The sequence below is a fragment of the Pelecanus crispus genome, chromosome 2, assembly GCF_030463565.1.
Source record: "Pelecanus crispus isolate bPelCri1 chromosome 2, bPelCri1.pri, whole genome shotgun sequence".
Lineage (NCBI taxonomy): Eukaryota > Metazoa > Chordata > Aves > Pelecaniformes > Pelecanidae > Pelecanus > Pelecanus crispus.
The window spans coordinates 152,233,048-152,257,213 of NC_134644.1; the positions used below are offsets into that span (position 1 = coordinate 152,233,048).

The 24,166-nt window shown below is 37.9% G+C and overlaps 1 protein-coding gene across 17 annotated transcripts in view; it reads right to left on the minus strand.

Moving 5' to 3' along the window:
* UBR5 (ubiquitin protein ligase E3 component n-recognin 5) overlaps positions 1-24,166 on the minus strand; it is a 97,287-nt gene that overhangs the window by 11,300 nt on the left and 61,821 nt on the right. For 9 of the 17 annotated variants that reach the window (XM_075706115.1, XM_075706117.1, XM_075706116.1 and 6 more), the window contains 26 exons: positions 23,686-23,883; positions 22,661-22,871; positions 21,984-22,028; positions 17,486-17,612; positions 15,838-15,989; positions 15,346-15,441; positions 14,777-14,900; positions 14,343-14,440; positions 13,320-13,468; positions 12,777-12,868; positions 11,667-11,813; positions 11,453-11,571; positions 11,246-11,372; positions 11,017-11,146; positions 10,637-10,797; positions 9,853-10,092; positions 9,510-9,633; positions 8,874-8,985; positions 7,599-7,730; positions 6,420-6,677; positions 5,795-6,063; positions 3,376-3,587; positions 2,765-2,995; positions 986-1,059; positions 220-392; positions 7-141 (listed from right to left, as the gene is read on the minus strand). In XM_075706115.1, the coding sequence (XP_075562230.1) occupies positions 7-141; positions 220-392; positions 986-1,059; positions 2,765-2,995; positions 3,376-3,587; positions 5,795-6,063; positions 6,420-6,677; positions 7,599-7,730; positions 8,874-8,985; positions 9,510-9,633; positions 9,853-10,092; positions 10,637-10,797; positions 11,017-11,146; positions 11,246-11,372; positions 11,453-11,571; positions 11,667-11,813; positions 12,777-12,868; positions 13,320-13,468; positions 14,343-14,440; positions 14,777-14,900; positions 15,346-15,441; positions 15,838-15,989; positions 17,486-17,612; positions 21,984-22,028; positions 22,661-22,871; positions 23,686-23,883 (3,936 nt within the window). The remainder of the gene's footprint in view (positions 1-6; positions 142-219; positions 393-985; positions 1,060-2,764; positions 2,996-3,375; positions 3,588-5,794; positions 6,064-6,419; positions 6,678-7,598; positions 7,731-8,873; positions 8,986-9,509; positions 9,634-9,852; positions 10,093-10,636; positions 10,798-11,016; positions 11,147-11,245; positions 11,373-11,452; positions 11,572-11,666; positions 11,814-12,776; positions 12,869-13,319; positions 13,469-14,342; positions 14,441-14,776; positions 14,901-15,345; positions 15,442-15,837; positions 15,990-17,485; positions 17,613-21,983; positions 22,029-22,660; positions 22,872-23,685; positions 23,884-24,166) is intronic. The other 8 variants (XM_075706109.1, XM_075706108.1, XM_075706113.1 and 5 more) reach the window with 6 other exon arrangements.

A 24,166-nucleotide genomic window follows, 5' to 3' on the forward strand; every position in this document is an offset into this window, starting at 1 on the left:
ATCTACCTCAAGGCAGTTTCTATCCACTGTAACTTCCATTAAGCATTTCCCGCTGTTGGCAGAAGATGAATACAGACCCTGACTTGGGCGCCCAAACAGATCTTCTTTGCGAGCATTTGGCTGAAAATTAACAAAAGCATTCTGGGTAAATAATATACTTCAGTTAGAAATGAAAAAGCAAACTGCAGTTTTCTTCCAGAACACCATCTCTGATGTCACCTGTAATAGATGGGGCTGGTCTGCCAGGGGGATGGCCTCTGCCAGAGGAACCTCAAAAGGATTGGGTGGAATGCAGCCAAGGAACGTCATAGAATCTGATCGTCTGAAAAATGGATGGTTTTGGCCAGTCTCTGCTGGGAGGGAGTCATCATCTTTGTCATTGAGTGTAGCACCTAAATATCAGAGAAAATTTCAATTCAATTTTCACAGTTATAAAAGCAAAGGATTTAAAACACCAAAAATTAATACACTTCCCTCTTAGCTATCTGACTGGAGGACCATCTCTGCAAATTTAATACTTCTACAGGATGCTTCCACAAATCCTGTATTTTTATTAAGTTGCTTAGTCATCACTTTAATTCTTTTTACTGTAACTAACTTTACTGAACATGCACTCCTACACTGTATGTACTTAGTACAGAGTATACATTCTACCATTTTCAGTGGCAGTTTCATCAGATAAAAAAAAAATCAGTTTATCTCTGATTCAAATTTTAAATTCTCTCATTGTGTAGAATGATAAGTAAGGGCATCAGTTCTGCAGTTTAGAGAGAAAGGAGACAAAAAGAGGGCCCTGAAATGAGAACAGGCAATGACAGAAGAAATTCTGTAAAGTAACAATGGTAAGAAAATCTTACTAAAATCCAACTTTAACGTTACATATATAGGTAGAACAATTTATTCAAAGTCTCAGCTAGCTAAAGGGGAAAAACACTAAGAAAGTGTTGCATTTTGGCATAGTACAGAAGTGTTTCTGTATACTAACTTTGATTGGTGTCATCATCATTTTCATGTTCTGAATCTTCATTGTCAAGACCCAGTTCCAAAAGTTCCCGAGTTCTTTAAAAAAAAAAAAAAAAAAAAGAAGAGTCAATCCTCTTGAAGAAAACAAGAGTATAGTCAGTAAGTGTACTTGGGAGCTATACATAACAAGAATGAACTCACTCCAAAAATCAAAGTACCGTAGAGTACCTCTCATTACATACTCACTCACTACATTACTCGCAGTTACCCTTACTGCCATTTGGCCACCTACCAAGTTTGATGTAAAAAGTTACAGCTTCAGACAGTGATGAGTACACTTGTTTTTAAAGACTATGTCAATATACAAAACCTAGGAATCCTGCATTACTGGAAGAAATATGTAAGTGAATACCATTCTAAAATTTACTGGTGTAGAATACACTTAGTCCTAGAAAAATAATGTCACTGCTCACATTTCAGAGGGTGAGTTTGCAAACTGCATTTAAAGAAATGGATTTCACTGTATTATAAAAAGGATCAAGAACTGTGATTAGTATTCATTTCTGGCAGTTCATGCATTGTGAAGTATGTTCTGAAACTAGATGAAGACAGATAAATTTTTGTTTTATACAGGCTACTAAAATGTCATCTAACAGAAGCAACTGACTGAATTTGAACCACCCACCTTTAATTGAAAAGGTCTAGGCCTTCATAGCTTTATAAGCATTTGAAGTGAACTTAGCAATTCTTTGATGAACAGTTATTTGACAGATTTCAATATGTGAATTTTTTTTATGGGGACAAAGCAGATTCCAGAAGTATGTTATTGCCTGGAAAAGGCTTAAAGCCACAGCTCTTAACTACTCAAGTACAAAAATTCAATCAATTACTGTATTAAATCATCCTTACTTGCCAGGAAGCTACTGTTGACAACATCACCCTCTGGTATACATTTTGAGGTCATAACAAGCCTTACATTACCAAGATATATTGAACATAATATTGGAACTAAAGCAGCAGTCCAATATATATCTAAAATACCAATACCTCATATTTTACAGTTACTAAATTTGTAGAGTAAAGGGAAAGTTAAGTTCAACCTGCAATACTGAAAATTAGGGGCAGGAAGGGGCAAAGATTTGCATTTATTTAACTGTTGACTAGGACTGTTCAGGTACAAAGCAGAATAAGAAATGGGAACAGATGGTGTAGTCTACACCAACACATGGACATTTCTATGATCATTAATTGCCATTTCAAATCAAAGAACATTTCAGAAAAAAAAAATATCTTACAATGTTTTAAAAAGTAATAAATGCACCTTGTCAAATTCTATAGCTGAAGTAGCAGGGATTTTCAACTTAAGGACATTTTCAATTATTGATTTCCCTACTGTGCTTTAAATCATCAGGTAAGTCTCAAATATCCATAACCAAATGAAAACAGAACTACTAAGCCCATCATACCAGACTTTGACATTTTCTCCTATGTAATTCTTAACATGTTTGACACGATTCTAAATAAGTTATTACCATGTTAAATGTGAGGAGCAGACTGCATTTTTCAGCTGAGAAATTGTCCCGAGTACATCTTTTATAGGCACTGCCATGGAGTTAAAAATCAAACTCACGTTTTAGTGGTAAGAAAACCTTCTTTTCCTAATATGCATGTTACTACACACACAGATAGATCTACATATATATATTTATATGAGTTGCTGAGTAACAATGCCAATGACTGAAACAAAAGGACACACACCACTTTTGCAAAAGTTTTTGTTTCTATGAGTCAGCCACGATACCTCTTCCGTTCCAGCTGAGGAGTATCCAATGTTGTCTGTTGATTCATTGCTTTAATCCAATAAATAAGGGCTTGAAAAACATATGCTACATGCTTTAGTGAACAGACATCTAGAACAGGAAGAACATCTGAGTGCTCATCATTGTGAGAACGCATCAAAGACAGTGCGTAGTTCAGGAAATCACCACGTGCTGACATCATTCCCTGACGGGCGCTGAGTAATGTAGCACGTCTAGTGAAAGAAAAGGATTGAATACAGAGATTAAGCATCACAGTAGAAGGCGTCCTTTACATATTAGTCTATATTTGAAATATGTATGTAAAAACTCAAAAAAACCCCCACAAAAACAATGTGGTAATAAGAGTAACAAGCATAGCTTTATGCTTTACTATAAGCAGCTCAGGTGCAGTATATTGTAAACAGTACTCGAGACGAATCCAGTGTGTCAGAATAAACCAAATACTAGCAACAACACAGGAAGCCAACTTAAATCAAAACAGTAACTACACCACTGCATTACAAAATAAGATTCCTAAATGTCAGTGAACAAGAAGATTTGACTGTAGAACTGGTAATTCATATCGCATGCACTAATCAAACTATTTTCATACCTTCTTCCCTCGAGTGTTCTTAAGCTAGCTTCCTCACGGGCTGTCATCCTTTCCCTTCTGGCTGAGTTCTGAGAAGCATGCAGAGGATGATTTGGATGCCCAGGATCACCAGCAGATGCTAACGCAGAACCATAACGCAGCTGAGCTTCAGTAGAGTCCATGATACTAACCATCCAATTCCAAGTAGGAATAAGCTTTTCTTCTACGTAATTCTATAGAAAATGAAATTTAATGAGTTTTGCAAACAATAGAACTAGATGATGAGAGTGCAGCCTCAACATAAGCCTCTACCATGGCTTTTACAGTTACATCTGATTCCCTACAAAGAGGCTGTAAAACCACATTCAAGAATGACCAATGAACAGTTTCCGAAAGCTCTACTGAGACTGCTGATTTACTGTAGCGGTATGCAGCTCTCATCACTTGGTGTCTGTAAAGCATTCTCACCATGCCTCTCTCCCTTTTGGGCATCTCTTTTACTCCTCACGTTATGACCACCCAGCATCTCCAGGTGTGCACATCTTGGGGATTTTGGTCCAATTCCTGACTTTCAAACAGCTTTCAGACCTCATCCTGCTACAGCATTCACCAGCCAGATCTTTCACCATTCTTCACCCCTTGCAACTTAACTTTGTCATCTTCACTGAGTAAGACCTGCATAAAGAACTATGTCTGCATACAAACCTCTCCTCCCGGTCCAGTCTCTTCCTCACCTGTTCCCCATACTGGCTCTGGAGTCTGCTTTTCTTGCCATTTGCTAACTCCACTGACCTGTCGGGTTTTTTTTTAATCCAGCATCAGTCTGCTTTCTTCATTCCTCTACATTCTGGTCTTCAAAAACATCCCTCACACTTCAAATGTTCTTGTATCCACCAAACTAACAAAATGCTGTCTTGACCCCTGTTTCTGTATGCAAATGAAACCTCCGCTGTCAAGCTTTCACATTCAAATACAAATCTCTTGCTGCCTCAGCTGGACAGCTCTCCTGTGCACTCATCTGGCAAAAAGGTAACCTTTGCAAAACATCTCTGCTCAGCAGAGACAATATTTTCCCACTGAGAATCTTCTGAACAGAAACCGATTTTAGCCTCCTCCATAATAAGCCTCCTCTTTAGCCTCCTCTTACTTCCTTCCCTGCATGTTTCCCCCAGTGTTTGATCCCATAATATCTTTGTAACATTCCTCTCCCAAATCAGAAGCCTTTTTCTTCCATCGCACTGTGAAAACAGAGCCATACAAATACTTCGTGGCTCAATTACAAGTAAATATATTGTCATCTGGTTTTCACATCCCATCACACAGTACTACTAACAGAAAACAGCACCACCTGATTTCTTGGGCTCCCCAAAGCAGCAGTATTATTCTAACAGTTGATTTTTGTACTAAATTCAGTACAGATGATTTCACTCTATACACTATGCCCACATGCAAGTTGATACATACTCTCTGAACACACTGAAGCTCCTCCTGTTGTTAGTCTCTGAATCTTCCTTCTATACATGCCAGATACCAGTCTTCCCTTTCATGTATTTTCTCTAAAGATGCATTTTACATATACTTTCAAAAACCAACAGTCAAGAGCACTGTACCAAAAAACATGCACAGGGAAGGGATGATCATGCCCCTGAAAGAAGGGACAGCAAACAGTACATTTACCTGTACAAATCCTTTGTCTCATTTAATTATTTGGCCCTTAGTAACTTTCTTCTTTTATAGACTCAACAGTTCATGTCAAAAAGAATAGGGCAAAAGACCTCTCGTAGAGATCACTAGTATCTCCAAAGCAGTCAATCCTGACAACTACTAATTAGATACCAGTCAGACTTAGTTGAAAAAAAAAAAACCCAAAAAAACCCAACCCAACTGAAATTCCTTTTTTGAAAGAAGGTATGTATATGAAATATGAACAATTTAATGGAGTTAGTAACTACAGCTACTTCAGCCTACGCTGTCTCTCATATGATGAGAGGCTGAGAGGGCTGGGACAGTTTAGACTCAAGAAACAAACTCAGGAGGATCTTATCAGCGTGTATAAAGACCTGATAAAAAGGTATAAAGTATACAGAGCCAGACTCTTCTCAATGATACCCAGTGAATGGACAAGAGGCAATGGGCAGAAACTGAAATACTTGGAAAGCCCATTTAAACTGAGTTTAAACTGAGAAAAACATTTTTTTACTGTGAGAGTCGTCACACACTTAACAGGTTGCCCAGAGCAGTTGTGGAGTCTCCATCCTTGGAGATACTCAAAACCTAACTGGACACGGCCCTGAGCAGCCTTCTTCTGTTGACCCTGCAGGGACTTTGGACTAGACAATCTTCAGGGGTCAGTTTCAACCTCAATGACTCTGTGATTTTACCTAAAAAAAACCAACTGTATTGAAATTATGTTTCTCTACAGAGATTTGGATCTTCTTACCTGCAAGTTAACTGCGTCTTGATAAGTCAGCTTCACTGCAGCTGGGATCTGGGAGTACACTAAATGATTGTACTTGGGAATCAGACCCATCAGATCAGATATCTGCCGAATAACAATACTGTATGCTCTTGCTAAACTGCTTGCAGATGTTAAATAGCTGCTTGCATTGCTGGCTTCAAGTGCTGCAGCTGCCGCTGCAGCACTCGTACTGATGGTACCACTCCGACGTAGGTTTGATGGATCAATGTAAATCAAGCCTGCTGAACTTGCTAAACATAAAAGAAGGTATGACATTAATGAATTTATTTAACCTTTGCTATGTATTTTCTGTACTGACCGATATCATGAACATTTCTAGAAATAAACTTGTAAATATTACTGACATCACAACTGTAACCAGCAAAAAATTACTAGCTACAGTAAGCATACTCATATCTTCTTAAGAACTACAACAGACCCTTCCTTTTTTAAATTCAAAACCAGAACTGGAACAGTCAAGATAGGTCAGCACTGTCCTTCTAAGACAAACAGATAAGAATTCATCCTTAAGAGAACAAACAAAATCAGAGGAAGGAACAAAGCCAGAGTTAACTGACATTCATGCATGCATTTTACTCAGACTTGCCTGCTGGGGCTGACGTACTAGAAGGAGCAGTGCTAGTAGTCCTTTGGTTTTGGGTATTACGTACAGCCCATTGCATGGAACGGGGAGCTTGGGCAGCACCATTGGCATGTGAGCTATTTGTGGTTCGTTCCAGAGGCTCATCAAGCATGAAAGTCTCCTGCTCTATGTCATCACTTTGACTGCTGCTGCTATCAGAGTCACTGGAATCATTTGATTGAGAGTCATCTTCAGAAAAAAATGCTGGAACACTGCTAGCGCCTGTTGAGGAAAATAAGCAATAAACAGTAACTGACAACTGCACATCTGTGCACGTATATATGTATCATGTCAGTGTCATAAACTTTTTTCCATGAGAAGAAACTATACATACTGAAAAGGTTCAAGTACCACTACTGAAATTCTTTAATGCATTATCCTTATAACATACTGCTAATTTTTCATAGGTTTCATGAAAAAGCAGTAAGATTACTTACATTTCAAAAGATAAATTAAGAAATAATTTGATTTAAAAATTCTTCACTGATTCTGCCCCCAGGCAATGATTTCTAAAAAGTATGCTTCCAAACTGGACAGTAGAGCAGTTGCTTTCAAAAAGCCTTAAAACGACTGGTCAGGTTTTGTGTTTTGTTGTAAACCATATGTAACTTCTACACTAAAAATGAGTGAAACCATTTCATTTCACTTCACAAGAGTGCAAGGTAATCTCTGGCTAACACATGCAGAAGCTCTGTAAGAGCAAAAAAAGATAGGCCACATGTTAGGGCATCTCCTTGTCCAAAAATTCTGCATAGTACCTTTACAATTACAGGCAAAGGAAAAGCAAAGGAATAAACAGGAAATGTGTGGAAGGTGGAGGTGGGAGGCAAGAAGCCGGATAAAGAGAAAAAAATAAAGAAAGGGAAAACAAGATTACAAGGGAAAGGTATTTGTTAAAATGTCATAACCAGGTAATTCTTGCTCTGTCCAGTCTAATTGTGAAGAAAGTAATTTCTCCAGTATACCTCTGGAGTGCTGGATGCAGTCCAGATCCAAAGGCAAACAATAAAATTTTTTAGGTGAAGCCAGTTCTGCCCTTGTTAAAGCCGTATTCAATCACTAACACATTTCTTTTTCCTGTACAACTTAATCCTAATATCTAAATTTAAACAGCTAGATTAAACACAAGATGATGTGGCATACCTGCTTCTGACCCAGCAGTAGCTGCAGTGACAACACTTCTGCGCCCACTAGCATTGTCCTGATTACTGTGGTTACTCTCACTGTCACTTTCTGTTTCAGCTGCAGCTAGCAAATCCAACTCCATATCACTGCCTATAGAAACAATATAAAAACCATCTCATGTTTAGAAAAAGAATAGAATGACTGTAGTGACTCACATAAAACACACTAAACAAAACCCGAAGCTTCTTACTATAGCAGAAGTTAATGGATATGCAGGGAGAGGTCATAAAAGCAGTGCAAACATGCAGCAGTACTTGGAGCATATTTTCTCATTTTCCAACAATTAGCAGCCCCTGGCCCTCTCACTCTGCACTGCACATACACATTCAACACACACACTGAAAATTAAGACTTTCAGGATTCAGAATTAGTCACTCAAGCCAAAAGACTCCACAACTCTTCATGCACACGTATTAGGACAATTAACCATATGCTGTTTCAAATGAATATCTAAGGAATACCTGAAACCTTTTTTTTTTTAAAAAATCTTATTAAAAAATGCAGGTTCTATTCAAGTTTAAGTTTTGAGAATTAAATGTTCTCAATATTCCGCATGTGAATAAACAGATTTCCTGTATTATAAATGGGTTGACTGGAAACACAAGGTACAGTCCGAAAGAGAAGTTTGGGTTTGTTTTTTTTTTTAAAAAAACATAGCTTTGGGCCATCTAATCCCAAACTAATACAAGACAGGTCATATTAATGGCAAGAATTTTCATACATAATGGATTAATTTTGTCTACAAAACACTGAACCATAATTTAATATTTTGTGATTGGTTTGAAAACTAGCTCACCATGATTCAGATCCCTTTTGAGAACACATCTACCAAAACCACTATTCTATCATTAGCCATACAAGAACTAGGCTTTTTTGCAGTCCTTCAACTAGTTTATGTCAACAACATTCTACAGTAGCAAATACAAAAGGCAAAACAGATATTGTTAACCAAGCATATAACAACATTTGGGTAGGTTTTCTTCTTTTTCCTTTGGTACCTTTTCTCCTCATGCAGAAAGAGAAAAATAAAAATGTTCACGTACTTGACTACTAAGAGTTATCTATAATGTTACTCATCTCCTTTTATAAGGTGTGTAGTCTGAAACCCTTGGATTCTCTCTACTCTGCAAGTCTCCCAAACCATTATCACTGGTGACTCCAAAGATGCCTTTTGCTTCAGTTGCACAGTTTGCTCATCCAAGCAGTAATGTCCATGATTTACACTGTACGTACCATCTTCATCATGCTCGTCATGCTGTCCTTCTGCTTCAGCATTTTCTTCACCATGTTCTTCCTGTTCATCATGATGGTCTTCTTCACCAGCTACCCCCTCAACCACCTCAACCTGGAAAGAGCATTGTCATTTTATGCTAGAATATCTTCCATATCGGAGATAATCTAGATATTTGAAAAAGCTCAGTGCAAAATTTGATTTAAAAACCAAGAAACATTGAAGAGCTACCATCCTGGTAAAAGACCCTCTCTACTTCTCTAATAGAACCTACGCAATAGCAACCATGTGCTGACAGACTTAAAAACTTTTTTAACAGGGAGTTATAATACAGCGTAAGTTTATACATAAAGGAAATGACAGGTGTATTTACTAGTATTCTAAATCATACTGTAATTCTGTCAAATGCAGGGCACTTAGTATACTCTGAAATGACTAAATATCGCTGAATACAAAACAATTACAAAGCTCTGTTAAGACAAAATGCTTATGGCACAGTAGGACTTCATGAAGTACTATATCTTTTGCAAATTGGAGGTCTTGATGCATGGATTTCTGGTTCAGATGCTAAAGCATGTGCTAATGCATTAGGTGCCATACTGAGAAGAAAAAAAAAAATACAAAAAAAGAAAACTGACCTCTTCCACATCTGCTGAAACAATATCATCTTGTTCTTCATCTCTGCCACGAACTGGTTGTGACTGGCTGATTCGTCTTTGCTGAGGATTCCTTATGATGTAGGATGACTGAGATTGACTAGAACTGTAAAAAAAACCAAAACACAAAAAAGTAGTTTTGGACCTCTGGACATCACTACAAACCTAAATTACTGTAGAAATCTGTCAGTGGGAAAGTACCTCCAAAATGCTTGGCCAGAATAAGAAGTCTCACCATATTTCTGTTAATGAAAAGCTACCCAAAACAAAACCACCTTTAACAAGTCTTTGAGAAGAACAAATAGCAAGCTTTAGCCAATTTTACCTGCTAGACTGGTCAGATGATGGTCTGGGTGGCAGAGGCTCCACAGAAAACAGTTCTTCACTTCCCTGCATGGCATCTATACTAGTGCTAGCAAGAGTAAAGGGTGCTGTAGGACGTGCAATTCCCATCCTGACTGGAATAATTAGAGATTCTGCTACATTGCACAACTCTTCAACAGCATAGGGCAATAATGCCTGGAATACACGTTTACATTTACCAATTGGCTGTGGAATAAAATTGCTAGGGAAAAAAAATACAGAAAAATAAAGGTCAAATACATCTTTTTTTCCAAAAAACTTTATGGCGGTATCAAATCTTTTTTCAAAAAGTCAAGACAATTATCTTTAACTGATACATACATTCATGTGTGTATAGCGACAATATGCACAGCTATTCAAGTCAGTTAAAAACACTGATCGTTCAATAATTCAAGACTAAGGCTGGATATCTAAATCTATTACTGACAAATAATGATAGACTGTAATTTTAACATGTTAGGATTTTTGGAAGTAGGGTTTTTTAACATTTTAGACAGAAGGGTTCAATATGAACATGTAAGTTTAACAAGCACTGTATTAAAAAGCTACATGACATACCAGCAGCTATTGTGCAATCTTGAGGTTTGCACCTTTCCACACAACACTGCCTACAGACAACAAATTATTTCAGATGTTTCTGCCTATTATTGATTTGTATCAACTAATTTAATAAGAGAATAAATATGTAAATGAAAAAAAACCCAAACCACCACAACCAACACACACACCCCCACCCCATCACTTACTTTTTCTTTTTGGAGGAAGCCATTTCCACACTAAGAATGACAAACACTCTTGCCACAGAACGCAGGAATCTCATTGTGACAGCAATCGCTTCTTCTCTGCGTCCTGGTGTATACTTGTTTTGTAATTCCTTTACCAGAGTACCCAGCAAAGTATCTAAGAGCTGTAGAAACAGGTCATTACAACCCAATAATAGCGTGTAATTTAGAAGCATGAAACGAGACAGATTCAAAGGGAGACCACAGCCATTACAGTATAAATTCACAAAAACACAACTGACTTGAAGTTATTTTCAAATTAGTCTGCAAGTGTATTACCTGAGATACACTAGAATATCACATTATTCAGAAAATCTATGTAAAACATGGCTAAGAACGCTTACCAAAATGTCTGCTGTACACTTGACAATAAGGCAGTGCGTAAAACAGTCCAGGCGAATAGTTCCACTTTGCTGATTAAGGTAAACCTGTTCTTCAGGTAGAAGATGACCTATCCTACTGCTTGCACTAAGACTTGGAAAAAACAAAAAGAAAGGAAATAAATTTTATATAAGTCAGCAGGTCCAAATATCAGATCAAACTTTACATTGACAACTATGAGTAAATACACACGGGTCTTTGTTTTCCTGGGAGCCAAACATGATCATGGACTTCAGTGCATTCCAGTCCTGCAAAACACGTTCCAAAGCAAGCTGGGCAAAACGAGGAGGTTCTAAATCATGATCAGGCATATCAGAATCTAAAGAGACAAAAAAGCAATATAAGAAAGAGGTACTGAAATACAGAATTTGCCATTTATTTCACTGAAACAGCTCTTACCTTCAGGATTTGCAGTTTTACGATTACGATCTTCCCTAATTCTAGGTGGTCTGTACTGGCAGTGTTCCACAGTTTGTCTGGCAACTGTCTGTACTAAAAACAGCAGCAGATGTTCTCCCCTGTAATGAAAAATTGATTAGTGGAGATATGATATACCACATATTCAAAAATAATAAAAATGATTCTGCCCTCGTCATTGCAAATATGAACTTGCCTGCTGTTTGGCATGGTAACAAGATTCGTGGTGGTAAGCAAGCGGTAAAGGAGATCAAGGCGAGCAGACTTTTGTCCAGCAATTAGTGTTTTACACTTGCACTTTTCCCAGCAATCACAGTAGGCTGTTGGAGATGTTCGTTTGAGCCTACAAGAAATAGAAAAGGTGAGCTGCAACACTGTTCAGTAATACACCAAATATTTTCTACACAGGCTGAGGGTGTCAGTGTATATAACATTAAGATTCCTGCTAGAGTTTTTTTGTTTATTATAGTAGCAAGATACCAAAACCTAGCTTAAAAGACAAATGCAGAGTTTATATGTGGCAACACTTGACATTTGCTATTCTTGTTTCCTACACTCATTTTAAGAGGGCAGTTTCATTATAGATCTTTTTATAGTGCCTCAGTAAAACTCATCCAAGACCATTTATTCTTCCCCAAAATAGCCTCCAGCCAAGAAAGTTACGTTGGAAATCCTCACAACATGCAGTAAAATCTCAGTAATTGTTACAATGCTGAGAATATCTTTATATTTGTATCTGTTAGCCTATTATAGCTAGGATATTAATACTGTAACATTTACACCCTGTAACGGTGGGACAAAACATCTGCAGCTTCAAAGCTTTGGCCAGGCTGATCAGAGACATCTTGACTGTTCATTTGACTGCTTGCTCATTTTTTCCCTTTATTATAGTTGATCTTAGAGATTAATATGCTACACTTCTTTCTGAAAGTTTACAAGAATGATCTGTCATCAGGATTCACTGGCTTCAGAAAACTCCTGGAGGCACCCAAAATGAAAACATAGTATTATTTAGATATATTAATCTTAGAATATTAAGGACTTTGAGGGTGTTAGAACTACTCATTTCCTCTAAATTCTACAAACTGAAAAGTACAAGACTGCTTCAGGTTACTCTTTCAATTCTGAACCATAAAACAAATCTTACAAAGCAGAAGGGAAAGGAGATATTTTAAATATTTTATTAATCTTCTGTTCTCTAATATCTGAACACTTCAACCAAGGAAATAAAAAATATTAACTGTCAGTAAACAAATGAAACCACAAAATATTGATTTAAGTATAAGAAACAGAACACAATACTTACTTGCAGTCATGTCCCTTGTGACAGACCCTTGCGCATTCTGTGCAACAACAAAGAGATTCCAATAGGCCACATGTTCGGCATTCAAATATATCCTAAAAAAAATTTACCAAAAACATTATGCATAGTTTTCTCCCTACAGCACTTGCAATATCACAGCATTTCAGGTTACCATAAAATTGCACTTGTTCAAACTGATGCCCTGACTTTGAAGTAAATAAATTCTAGAAAGGGAAACTTTGTTGATAGTTAGAATATTCAGTGTTTTCAAAGAGCTGTTTCCAGCAAAATTTTTGCCAAAGCTAGCCAGAGGGGAAAAAACCACACCCATAAACAGCCATATTCTGACCAACACAGCCAGCTTTGAGAGCACAAAGCTATTAGGGGAGGCAAAAACTATACCAGACTTAAAAGTTACAGTAATTAAAACAATGCAACTTTAATAATTTAAAAATTAGATTAGTAGACTAATACAATACGTGGTTGACACACATTCCTATTTACTGGAGAGAGAAAAAAAAAAAAAAAAAAAAAAAAGCGCCTTACTTGGTTAATATGTTCTGCACCAGTCCACGTAAAACTGCATGTATCATTACAACACAAAACATACAAAGGAGAGTCATCTGGATTTGTACCAGAAGGACAAACCATTCCCATAAACACATCATCTTCTTTTTCACTGGAAGTTGCTTCAGCTAAAAGAACAATAGAATACCAGTGTCAAAAACAACCCCCAAACAGTAAAAAAACCCCACCAACAGAACCCATACTTGACAGATGTTTGCCATTACAAGATCCCATACAGAATTAGAAGTTTGAATAAAGTCTCTGTCACAGTTTTTTGAGAAAGTTTTCTGCTTGTCATGTTACAGATATTTCTTACAGAAGCTGCTGCAAACTCCTGACGGAAAAATACAACCACCAACTCTTCTGCAGTTTTAAATTCACTGATATTCTCATCAATTCAGTGGATCACCATTTTGAAGGATTAAAAAATAATGTACGGGCAATATTCTTATCAGGAATACATACAGTCCTACAGACCTTGTCACACCACAGTTCTAATCTACTTAAGTTTCTCCTTAAGTTCAGCTTCACATATTTCTCTTAAACAATTAAATACCAACATCAAAAGAGAGTCACAAAACATGTGTTGATATAGAAGTCTTTTAAGGAACAGGATCTAGCTTGGCATACTGCTTTATCATATTGGTTTTCTCCGATTCAAAGAAAGAAGTTTCAGGTGATACCTTTGTGCTACTGAAAAATAGTACCTTAATCCACTGATGTTTGTAAAGCAATGAAATGCTGAAATGACTATAAAGAACACAAAAGCAATAATATTAATAGAAATCTATCGTAATACAAAAAAGGAAGATAGTTCATAATAGCAAGATTTCCAAAACATGCAGCAATATACAGTGTTTTGGAAAGAGGTGTTTATCACCATCACCAGTTGCTCAAGCACATGTAATTTCACACACGAAAAAGCACTGTTAATAATGAATCTGCACACATGCCAAACTTTAGAAGGAAATCACATGCTAATAATTACTGAAACTGGTATACCTTTAGCAATTTTCTGTGCAGTTTCTAGAATTGTAATTGCAGCAGGATATGCCCGGCCACTAACTGCTGACATAAATGGTGTCATGCCTCTTGCATCCCTAGGGAAAAAAACAACAGACAAGTTAAAACACACTGAATTTTTTTTTTTTTTTAATAACAGAACAGGTAGGAAACAAATATATGAAAACTTAGCACTGCTAATCTTGTGCAAACAGAAAAACTACAGAGTGGATAAGCACTCTTTCATTTGTTTTACCTCTGTGAAATAGACTTAATTTTAAGGGATGGCAGGACACAAATACAGCCAATATTCTAACATTCTCCATTGTAACTAATGCACCTTAAAATAACCTTTTTAAAAAGGCTTCTATGTAAGAAATTTCAGGTGATATAACATTACAAAGGATAGTGAGAATTCATATGAAAATCCTTACTTAGCTGACAGCAATTCTCGAAGATAAGGTTGTAAAACAACACTATCGCACAGTAATTTCAGTATGAAATGAGCATTTGCCTTCCGATCCTTTGATTCCACTACAGATGGTTCAGTAGAAGGACCTGTAATGAGGGGGAGGAAAAAAAAAACTGCAGAGAAACAGTTTTTCCTCAAAAAATGTCTACCTATTAAAAGCAAGTAATTCAATGTTTCACTGGGGTGATTAATCAGTAGCTTGAGTATTCAGTGGTTTGCCAGTTTCAGCAACATTTCACTGAAGTACTGTAAATTTGAGTTCCAAATTACATTCTGAAATACAGACAGTAATCCCAATTTCATACTGATTACCACATTTTTACATATTTGTCATTCCCCAGGTAAAAATAATTTTTAAATAAAACACAGCATGGTGCTTCATTTACTTTCTGCACACTTGTGAAATTCTGCTTCAATCCCATCTTCATCTGATAAGAGGCATTTTCATATGCGGAAAGTCTGTGCAAGCAAAGACAGCTTTTGAGATCATTTTCCTTCTAAAGCATAATCAGATAAGCAGTATGTCCTCACCTGGTATGGTGGAGGTGCTAGGTCCTTGGCCGGTGCCAGTCGCTGCTGTGGTAAGAGATCCCACAGCGGGGGCCAGGATAAAATCAATGTCACCATCTTTCAGTAAACAGAACAGCAGGATGTATATCAATACATAAAAACATCCCTAACAACATGCTCTTTCTGCAATGTCTAACACACTGCAGGTTTTCTGCATTTAATTGGTACTCTTTCCTACAAACGGCCACATTCCTAGATTAGTAATGTAACTCAACGTTACAAAACACACTTCACAGAATTTTGACACCAGTGTTAGAAAGACACATACTGGATTTAAAAACAGCTGTTAAATCTTCAGTAAACTCTTAAAGCTAGCTCAATGACCTCTTGCTACCTCAATGACATTAGGTATTTAGTCTCATGCTGAAATCTAAGTGATTCACCTTAAAAGCCATTGGTTCCTTTATTAAATCTCTCATTCTACAGTCTAAAGTGATACATGAGCAGACTTACCCGGATCCATTGAAGGAGGATCTGGAACCCAGCTGGGAGGAGCTATTGGTGGAGAAACCGGGTCCTGGTGATCACTTGATGAAGCACCAGCTTCATGTCTGCCCAATCCAGCAGCTCTCAAGGATCTTCTCATCATTTCCCTTAATCTCAAACTGAATACAAAATGAATGTAAAAATACTATTTCATTTTCAATTAGAACATTTTAAAGCAGAATTTCACACTGAAAAAGGAAACCAAACTCGTCTTATCTCTCTTTTTTTTCAGCACAAAGAAGAGCAAAGAGGTATTTTTCATTCCTGTATTGCATTTTGTTGCAATAGAATATAATGACCTTGGAAGAAGAGCCAGCCAGCAACGTATCAAGACAGATCTGAGCCCAGAACGCATCCCTAGTCACTACAGCACTGCCTCTTGCAGGGAGCAGCAGCTGATGGGTGTTATTACCACTATTTGACATTCCTTTTACCCCAAACTCATTGCCAGGGGTATTACGCTTCTGCAAGGATTTGGTCTTGTTGCTGCTGTTTTTTAAAATCTAACTGCAAGAAGAGGTTAACGAAAGAATAAACATGGGGCTTGAAAAACATTTTTTTTGAAAGAAGTTATTTGTTTAAAGTTATTTAACATGAAAATACTACTTTACTGAGGACGGTCAGTAAAGGATTTCAAGAAATTCTGTAACATCTTACTCTAGAGGGAAAGGTGGTAGGAATAAGGCAGAAGCCAAAGAACCCAGTGTGATACAAAGAGGTACAAACATAAAGGTGGTTTGTTTGTTTGTTTTTTTTAAAAGATACTTCCTTTTAATACTAATGTCTCCTACAGAATGTGGGAGGGAAGCTTCAACCCTTACCCTTATCTCTGATATCAAAAAGATCATGGTGATGAGGACTGTAGCTTGGGAAAGATAAAGACATCATTTCATATCAGTTGCTTTGACTTCAGAGCTAAGTAAAAAAAATGTACTATGCCCTCATCCAGAGTGTTCTGAACTGACTAGAACTCAGTACAGATACCATCAAATTCCCTTGACATGAGCACCACTCAGTTACCATCATGGAAAGAGGAAGAACATAAATATTTGTCATCAGAAATTAGGATTCTGTCAGGGTCAGAAACCTATCCTTTAGAGCCACCTCAATACAAAGGAATCCCACTACAACAATGATTGCTTACAATAAAAAGAATCAACTGAAGTTCTTCCCCACTGGTGTTATGTTGATCTCGGTGTTACTTATCTGTGTAAAGTGACCACCTCCCTCAGAAATTCTCTTAAAAGAAGAAGCCTGGGCGCTATTATAGTACCTTCCACAATGCTTAATTCTCCTTGGTAAAGAACACTAGAGCTTATCCTCAAATTCCCTTTCCCCACAAGGAGGAGCATTTCCACTTTACAACTGAGGAGACAATGCCCCAGTCCCAGAAAACAGAGTTAGTTTAGAAATATGCCACCATTAGTTCTCACACCAGAAAAGGCTTCCAAAAAACCGCTAGAGCTCTAGTTTGGTGTTTGAAGAAGTGAAATCTGACTTCAAACTAGCAATAGAGCCCGTTCTTAAACTAGACTGAAGGAAAGGATTAAAGAGACTGGTAACTAATATGGAAATTAGCATACAGAAAACAAGAAGAAAGCATTAGTCAGTTTACCTTCTGCTGCTTGATGATCCTGCCCGATTTCCTGGACCATTACTTGACACAACGGAGATTGCATTCGCAATAGCTTCCACAGCTGAGAGCCTTTCAGCAAATGTATTCCTTTCAGACCGCTCTGCTTCTGAAAAATTAAGAAAAGCGTTAGTGCCAAAATTTCACCTCAGAAAATTATAAGGAAGGAATATAAAGTATGAAATGTCACTAATCATAAAATGTTCCTTGCATTTGTATTTTTTAAGATTTTTTTTTTTTTTTTGTAAAAGATTTAGAGGGACAGAGCAGGTTCACATACAAATTTTTATTTTGGATGAGCTTAACCATGATTCTGACTGGTTTTAATTTCTAAAAGGTCATCAAGGAAGGAAATTCAAGGCACCCGAATTCCAGAACAAGCTTTCAGTATCATTAAGAGACAAGGACCTATCCCATAGCTGATTCCAGACACTTGCTGAGTCAAGGCTTCAAAAGTAATGACAACAACAACAACAAAAAAAAACCCAGATCACAGCAAAAAAAAAAAAAACAAACAACCAAAAAACAAACCTTACAATGAGCAACTATGAACAACAACGCAAAGCTGTGGGCCTCTAAGATACACACTCTACTTATGAGCATGCTTAGGAAAACTAATTGTGTTATGAGTAAAATAAGGTATATAATAAGGTAGCACAATCAGTTTACATCAGAAAGAATGAGCATTTCTTCTAACGTCTAAAACCCTAAGCACTGTAACACGTAAAGGTCCTAGTCATAATGAGGACCGAATTGTGCCAAGTGCTATACAGAATATAAAAAATTGCCTAGCTGTACAGTTACAGTACAACTTGAAGCAGCCACCTGAATCAAAGACCTAATGTAGATTTATTTACGTGCAAGATAAATACACAGATAAAGCAGTAAAGTCAGCTGTACAAGGTTTGCATAGAGTAACAGTCATTGCTTCTTTAGGAGCTACTGACTATTAAAGATTGCATAGCCACTACACAGCAAATTATGAATCACTACGGCCATGGATCCAGAAAGAACTGAAAGAGAAATAACTTTCAGCATGATACAGACCAGGAGAGGGGCAATTTTCCTTTCAACAGAGAGAAAGACAATTTTTGGTACAAACTAGAAGGAACAGGTGTATTTCGGGGGGGGGGGAATTCCTTGAAGTGACTCCGATCGTTCTTTCAGGACATGTTTCAAAGTTTGTATGGCTAGTGCTCACTTTCCATTTAAAGGCTTTTCAAACTGACAGTCACCATCCTCTGCACGCATATTTTCTCCACTGACAGTACTAAGACCTGGATAATTCCCTTTTTTTTTTTAAAACAACAATGTACTATTAATACCTTTGAGTTCGTAGAATAAGGTAGTTCAGTGGTGTTTGTCAGCTTTTATTATATGTCTATTCTTTAGATCTTTCTACTCATCACTATGTGAAGTAGCAAAGATCTTAGGTTTTGCTTGTTCTCAAGCATGTGCAGGGTTCTTAGACAAAAATCACCTACTACCCACAGCAGATGACTATCAAGCACTTAGCAGAATATTGCTCTTGTGCCCAGAGTTCTATACTAGTTGACCTGTAGTTGTAAATGAATTGCCATTGTATTTGTGCTGTACTTTCTAAGATCCAGTAGTTCTCTTAACTCGTGATGCATCCCACAGTACTTCTGGACCCCTCACACAGGGTGTCACAGCTCTTCAGAGTGATCCCTCAAGCAACAGAAAGCAACACAACCATTCTCTGCAACAGAGATTTCACCTATCCTTGGTCCCACAGTAAACTGTAACTGAATTTTTGCTGTTCTACTTATGAAGTTAGTATTAATTTTTGGAGACCCATCTATTGTAAATACCCTGGCTCTGTGTGTGATTTGCTGTTCTGTTGTCTAATGAAACCTGTCACAATTCTCTAGAAAAAAACCCTCAGTTTGTAGGTGCTCAGTAAAGTTATCTGAAATTTATAGAATCATAGAATCGTTTAGGTTGGAAAAGACCTTTAAGATCATCCAGTCCAACCATTAACCTACACTACCAAGTCCACACTAAACCAATCAAGGGTAGACTAGACTAAACCATGTCCCAAAGTGCCACATCTACCTGTTTTTTGAACGCCTCCAGGGATGGGGACTCCACCACCTCTCTGGGCAGCCTGTTCCAATTCTTGACTACCCTTTCCGTAAAGAAATTTTTCCTAATTTCCAACCTAAACCTCCCCTGCTGCAGCTTAAGCCCATTTCCTCTTGTCCTATCGCTAACTACATGGGAGAAGAGACCAACACCCACCTCACTACAACCTCCTTTCAGGTAGTTGTAGTGCGTGATAAGGTCTCCCCTCAGCCTCCTCTTCTCCAGACTAAACAACCTCAGTTCCCTCAGCCGCTCCTCATAAGGCCTGTGCTCCAGACCCTTCACCAGCCTTGTTGCCCTTCTCTGGACACGCTCCAGCACCTCAATGTCTTTCTTGTAGTGAGGGGCCCAAAACTGGACACAGTATTCCAGGTGCGGCCTCACCAGCGCTGAGTACAGGGGCACAATCACCTCCCTGCTCCTGCTGGCCACACTATTCCTGATACAAGCCAGGATGCTGTCGGCCTTCTTGGCCACCTGGGCACACTGCTGGCTCATGTTCAGCCGGCTGTTGACCAACACCCCCAGGTCCTTTCTGGCCAGGCAGCTTTCCAGCCACTCCTCCCCAAGCCTGTAGCGTTGCATGGGGTTGTTGTGACCGAAGTGCAGGACCCGGCACTTGGCCTTGTTAAACCTCATACAGTTGGCCTCGGCCCATCGGTCCAGCCTGTCCAGGTCCCTCTGCAGGGCCATCCTACCCTCCAGCAGATCGACACTCCCACCCAGTTTGGTGTCGTCTGCAAACTTACTGAGGGTGCACTCAATCCCCTCATCCAGATCATTGATAAAGATATTAAACAAGGCTGGCCCCAAAACAGAGCATTTAGTATCATAACTCCTTAATGATTTCACATGCTTTGGACATTTCCTTTGGACCTGTCTTTTCCAAGATCCTTTCTTTTGGTGAGACTGAGGAGATATCAAATCAGAGAGAAACAGAGCAGCCTTCCCCCAGTTTTGCACATCTGGGGCTGCTTGTCCTGCAATGCATTTATCCAGCGCTCCTGGCAAAACTAGGCACAAGATCTGAGAACAAAAAAAGCTTATCCCTGCCCTCAATATTCCCTTTCCAGCACTCAAGGAGGAATCTATATGAAAAAGAGTGAAGGATCTCAGGCAGGTACTAGCTGGGAAGGGACAATATGTTCTGTAAGTGTTAAGGAACATCGTATCTGGAGTCTTGAATTGAAGCCTTTACTCCTAAATCACACTTCTTTTACAGTTTAACAACAGATGGCTGTATAACTTACAGACAGTAACAGTAGTCACCACTGCCCTCCAGATGATGCACAGAAAATAAGCTTGTCCTAATACCCATTGCTAACAGTTACAGTGGAAGGTGAATGTGATTTGAATCTAAAGATATGAATCTCCTTTTAAAACAATTTTTGTGAGGGGAAAGAGAGAGGCAGAGGGGTGTTAAAAGTCTATCGGGTTCACGTTTCTCATTTTTCAGAAAGTTAAATTACATCCAAATGAAGTTACTGAAAAAATGCAAGGTTGCAAAGACAAGCACTCAAATTAGGAAAAGTCAGATTAAGTTTGCCCATGCATCCTTATTTCAGCTTCCTTGTGTGCTTACAGTAAACCAATCTTCAGTTACACAGTTGTGTTTTGTTTGGTTGGTTTGGGTTGGTTTTTTGTTTTGGGTTCTTTTGTTCCCCGCCCCCACAAGACGACCCCTGCCTCAATCAGTGCACAGGATGGACGACACACTAAAGATGAAGGGTTGTACAATGAGCAAGCTGTTTATGCCTTGTTTGCTGCAACATTTGGAAGACCTGTAGTAAGGCAGCAACAGCTTGGCAAGGAGAGGGGGAAGCACAGTCTTGTGTTTAATGCCACTGAACATCACTTTGGAGAACTGGAACCTGTTTCTGCCACATCTAAGAGCACACAGAACTTTGTGAAACAAGTTTTAACAGATGATTGTAATACAGTTTACTCATTTCTGGACACCTAAAAGGTGCCTGACTCACAGAAACAATTAACATTCACAGAACAACTAAAACTACTATTAATCCAGCTCTAGAATAAAGTGTTTTGAAATAACACCTACTCAAAAAAATGAGATCAGGCCCTAGGCTTCTCCAACAGAACCCTCAAAATTAGTTAATAGCTCTGAATACAGAAAAACTTAAAGCTGTAATACCTTCAAGAGATGAGAAAGCTGCAGCATTACCCCCATTTTATAAATAGGGATATGAGGAACAGTTAAGGTCTATAAATGACTAAAATTCAATGACAGCACCATACAAAAATCCCACAAGGAAGTTCATTCATTATTCAGTGCAGGGTTTGTATGGTGTGCAGTAAGTAAGGAATGGGGCCACACACTGAATGATGAGGATAAAAAGAAATATTGAATAGCTACCCATTCGGTGAGCACCGTCCATCTTGTGCACTGAATGAGGTAGTCCTGTGGAAAAAATAGTATGACGGTGTAATTAAAGACCATTTCACAACGCATACCCATGTATAGAACATGGGTGAACTTAATTCTGGCATTTCCTAATTTTTGAGTGCTTGACATAGCAACCTTGTTCTGTTAACATACTTTTTACATAACAATATTTAATAGACATTTTTAAATGGTGCCAGTAACTGGCATTAACAGAAGGTCATTCTTTTACGTTTCTTAATACGTCAACTGAAAGTAGCATTTCTTATTGGAGGCATTAACATATACTATAACACTTGAAAAATATTTAAATACCGTTTCTCTTACAAGTTTACTAGGGATATAATGGGGATACTAGTAATATAAAAGTGAAAAAAAATTTGTTTTCATCTAAAATTAACATGTGGATGTCGAAAGTTTGTCTTTTACAATCAGTAAAAATAGCTTAGTTTTCTTAACTATTGAATTCTTATAAATCCTTATGAGAGTAATATAAATCTTGTCTCAGCACCTTTGAAAGGCTAGGACACATTTTAGGTGCTAAATTTTAAGATACCTGTATATGAAGAATGCAGCCTTTATTTCAAATGTTCTTGAAAATGCATAAAAAGTTCATTTTCAAAGTATTTTCATTGTATTTTTGAGCTCACCCTCTTCCTCTTTTGTTTCTTTGTTGCTGGTTGGAAAGCATACAGACACACAAGCATGCAGAATATTGCGGTTTCCATCACATCTATGGCCAAGGAACGTCTGCAGCATTTGTGGATTCTGATCCAAGACAACTGCTTGTTCAAGATTCATCAGGTATTGTCTGCAAGCTTCATAGTCACATCGGAGAATGTGCTGCATTAAAGTTTGTTTCTGTACTCAAAAGAATAAAATATTTTAACAATTTAAAATACCAGAGGCAGACATACAAGTTTCCCAAGTACTTCTAAGTTGTCCATTTTTGAAATTAACAGAAAGGTTTAAATCTAGGACATTGGCTGGAAGTCAGTGCAGGAACTGTTGAGAATACGCATCATCTCAATTATAGCACTGTTAAAAACAGAAAACAGCATGCATTCAGGCACAGACGAGTTAAAGGAAAGGAGAGGCTTAAGCAGCAGAAGCTACAGGCTCACAAAAGCATGCCTTTGGCTTCATAGCTGGGTTCTTAAGATTACTTCTATTTCATGGCTACATGTAACATGGGAAAAGTGGTACAACTGAAAAAACTGAGAGGTCTACATTAACTAGCTCTTACATATCTGTTTTAAACAAGCGATATACACGCTGAGAAGTGAACAAATAGAAGCTGTTGAAGGTCTGGGAGGCTCACCCCGTATATAACAAGCTTTTCCACAGTGATGGAATACTCTACTGTGAAATGAATCTCAGTCTATCAGGTACACAATATCTCCTGGTGGCAGTGCAGCACACAGCAGATCTAACTAAACTGCACCAAATCACTGACAGGTTTATACAAGTATGATATCTAAATTCACAACTTTCACTATTCTGTGTAAATTTGTTTGTTCTTTCATGTTTCTAAAAGAATCTTCCGTTGAAATTCGTTTCTTTGAAATACTGAAAATACAAATTGGTATCAAAGCACGCAGCTGCTTTAAGCATAACTTTATAAAAGCAAGAGGAAAAAAAAGCACGTAATTCTGTAATAAAGAAAATATTTTACCTCAACAGCCATAATGATAATAGCAGCTTTCTTTTTGATGGTCGAGTTAGCAGGAAGATTTGTTAAGGAATGAACACCCATTCCAAGACTACTAATAGGTGGAAGATCAAGCCAGTCAGGGTCTCGTATCCCACCCATACAATCTTTTGCCATTGGATAGATTGTACCATTTCCATCTCTAAGAATAATAGGAGATTCCTACATTTGGGAAAAAAGTTTTATCATTAAATCTCCACAACTTACAAATATTACTCTCCCCAAAAGGTTCCGTTCTGCTTGACTGCCAACAATGACAACAGTTTACCTAAAATTCTCATTTACGCCATTGTCTCCTACCATTACAAGTGGCACAGCATATCAGATTCCTTTTCTCAAATGCTTGAAATGTGCTTAACATAGTAAATACTGTTAAAAGCATCTTCTTTATGAAATACATTCATTACGAAACATTACCAATGAAACATATAGTACCTGTACTTTT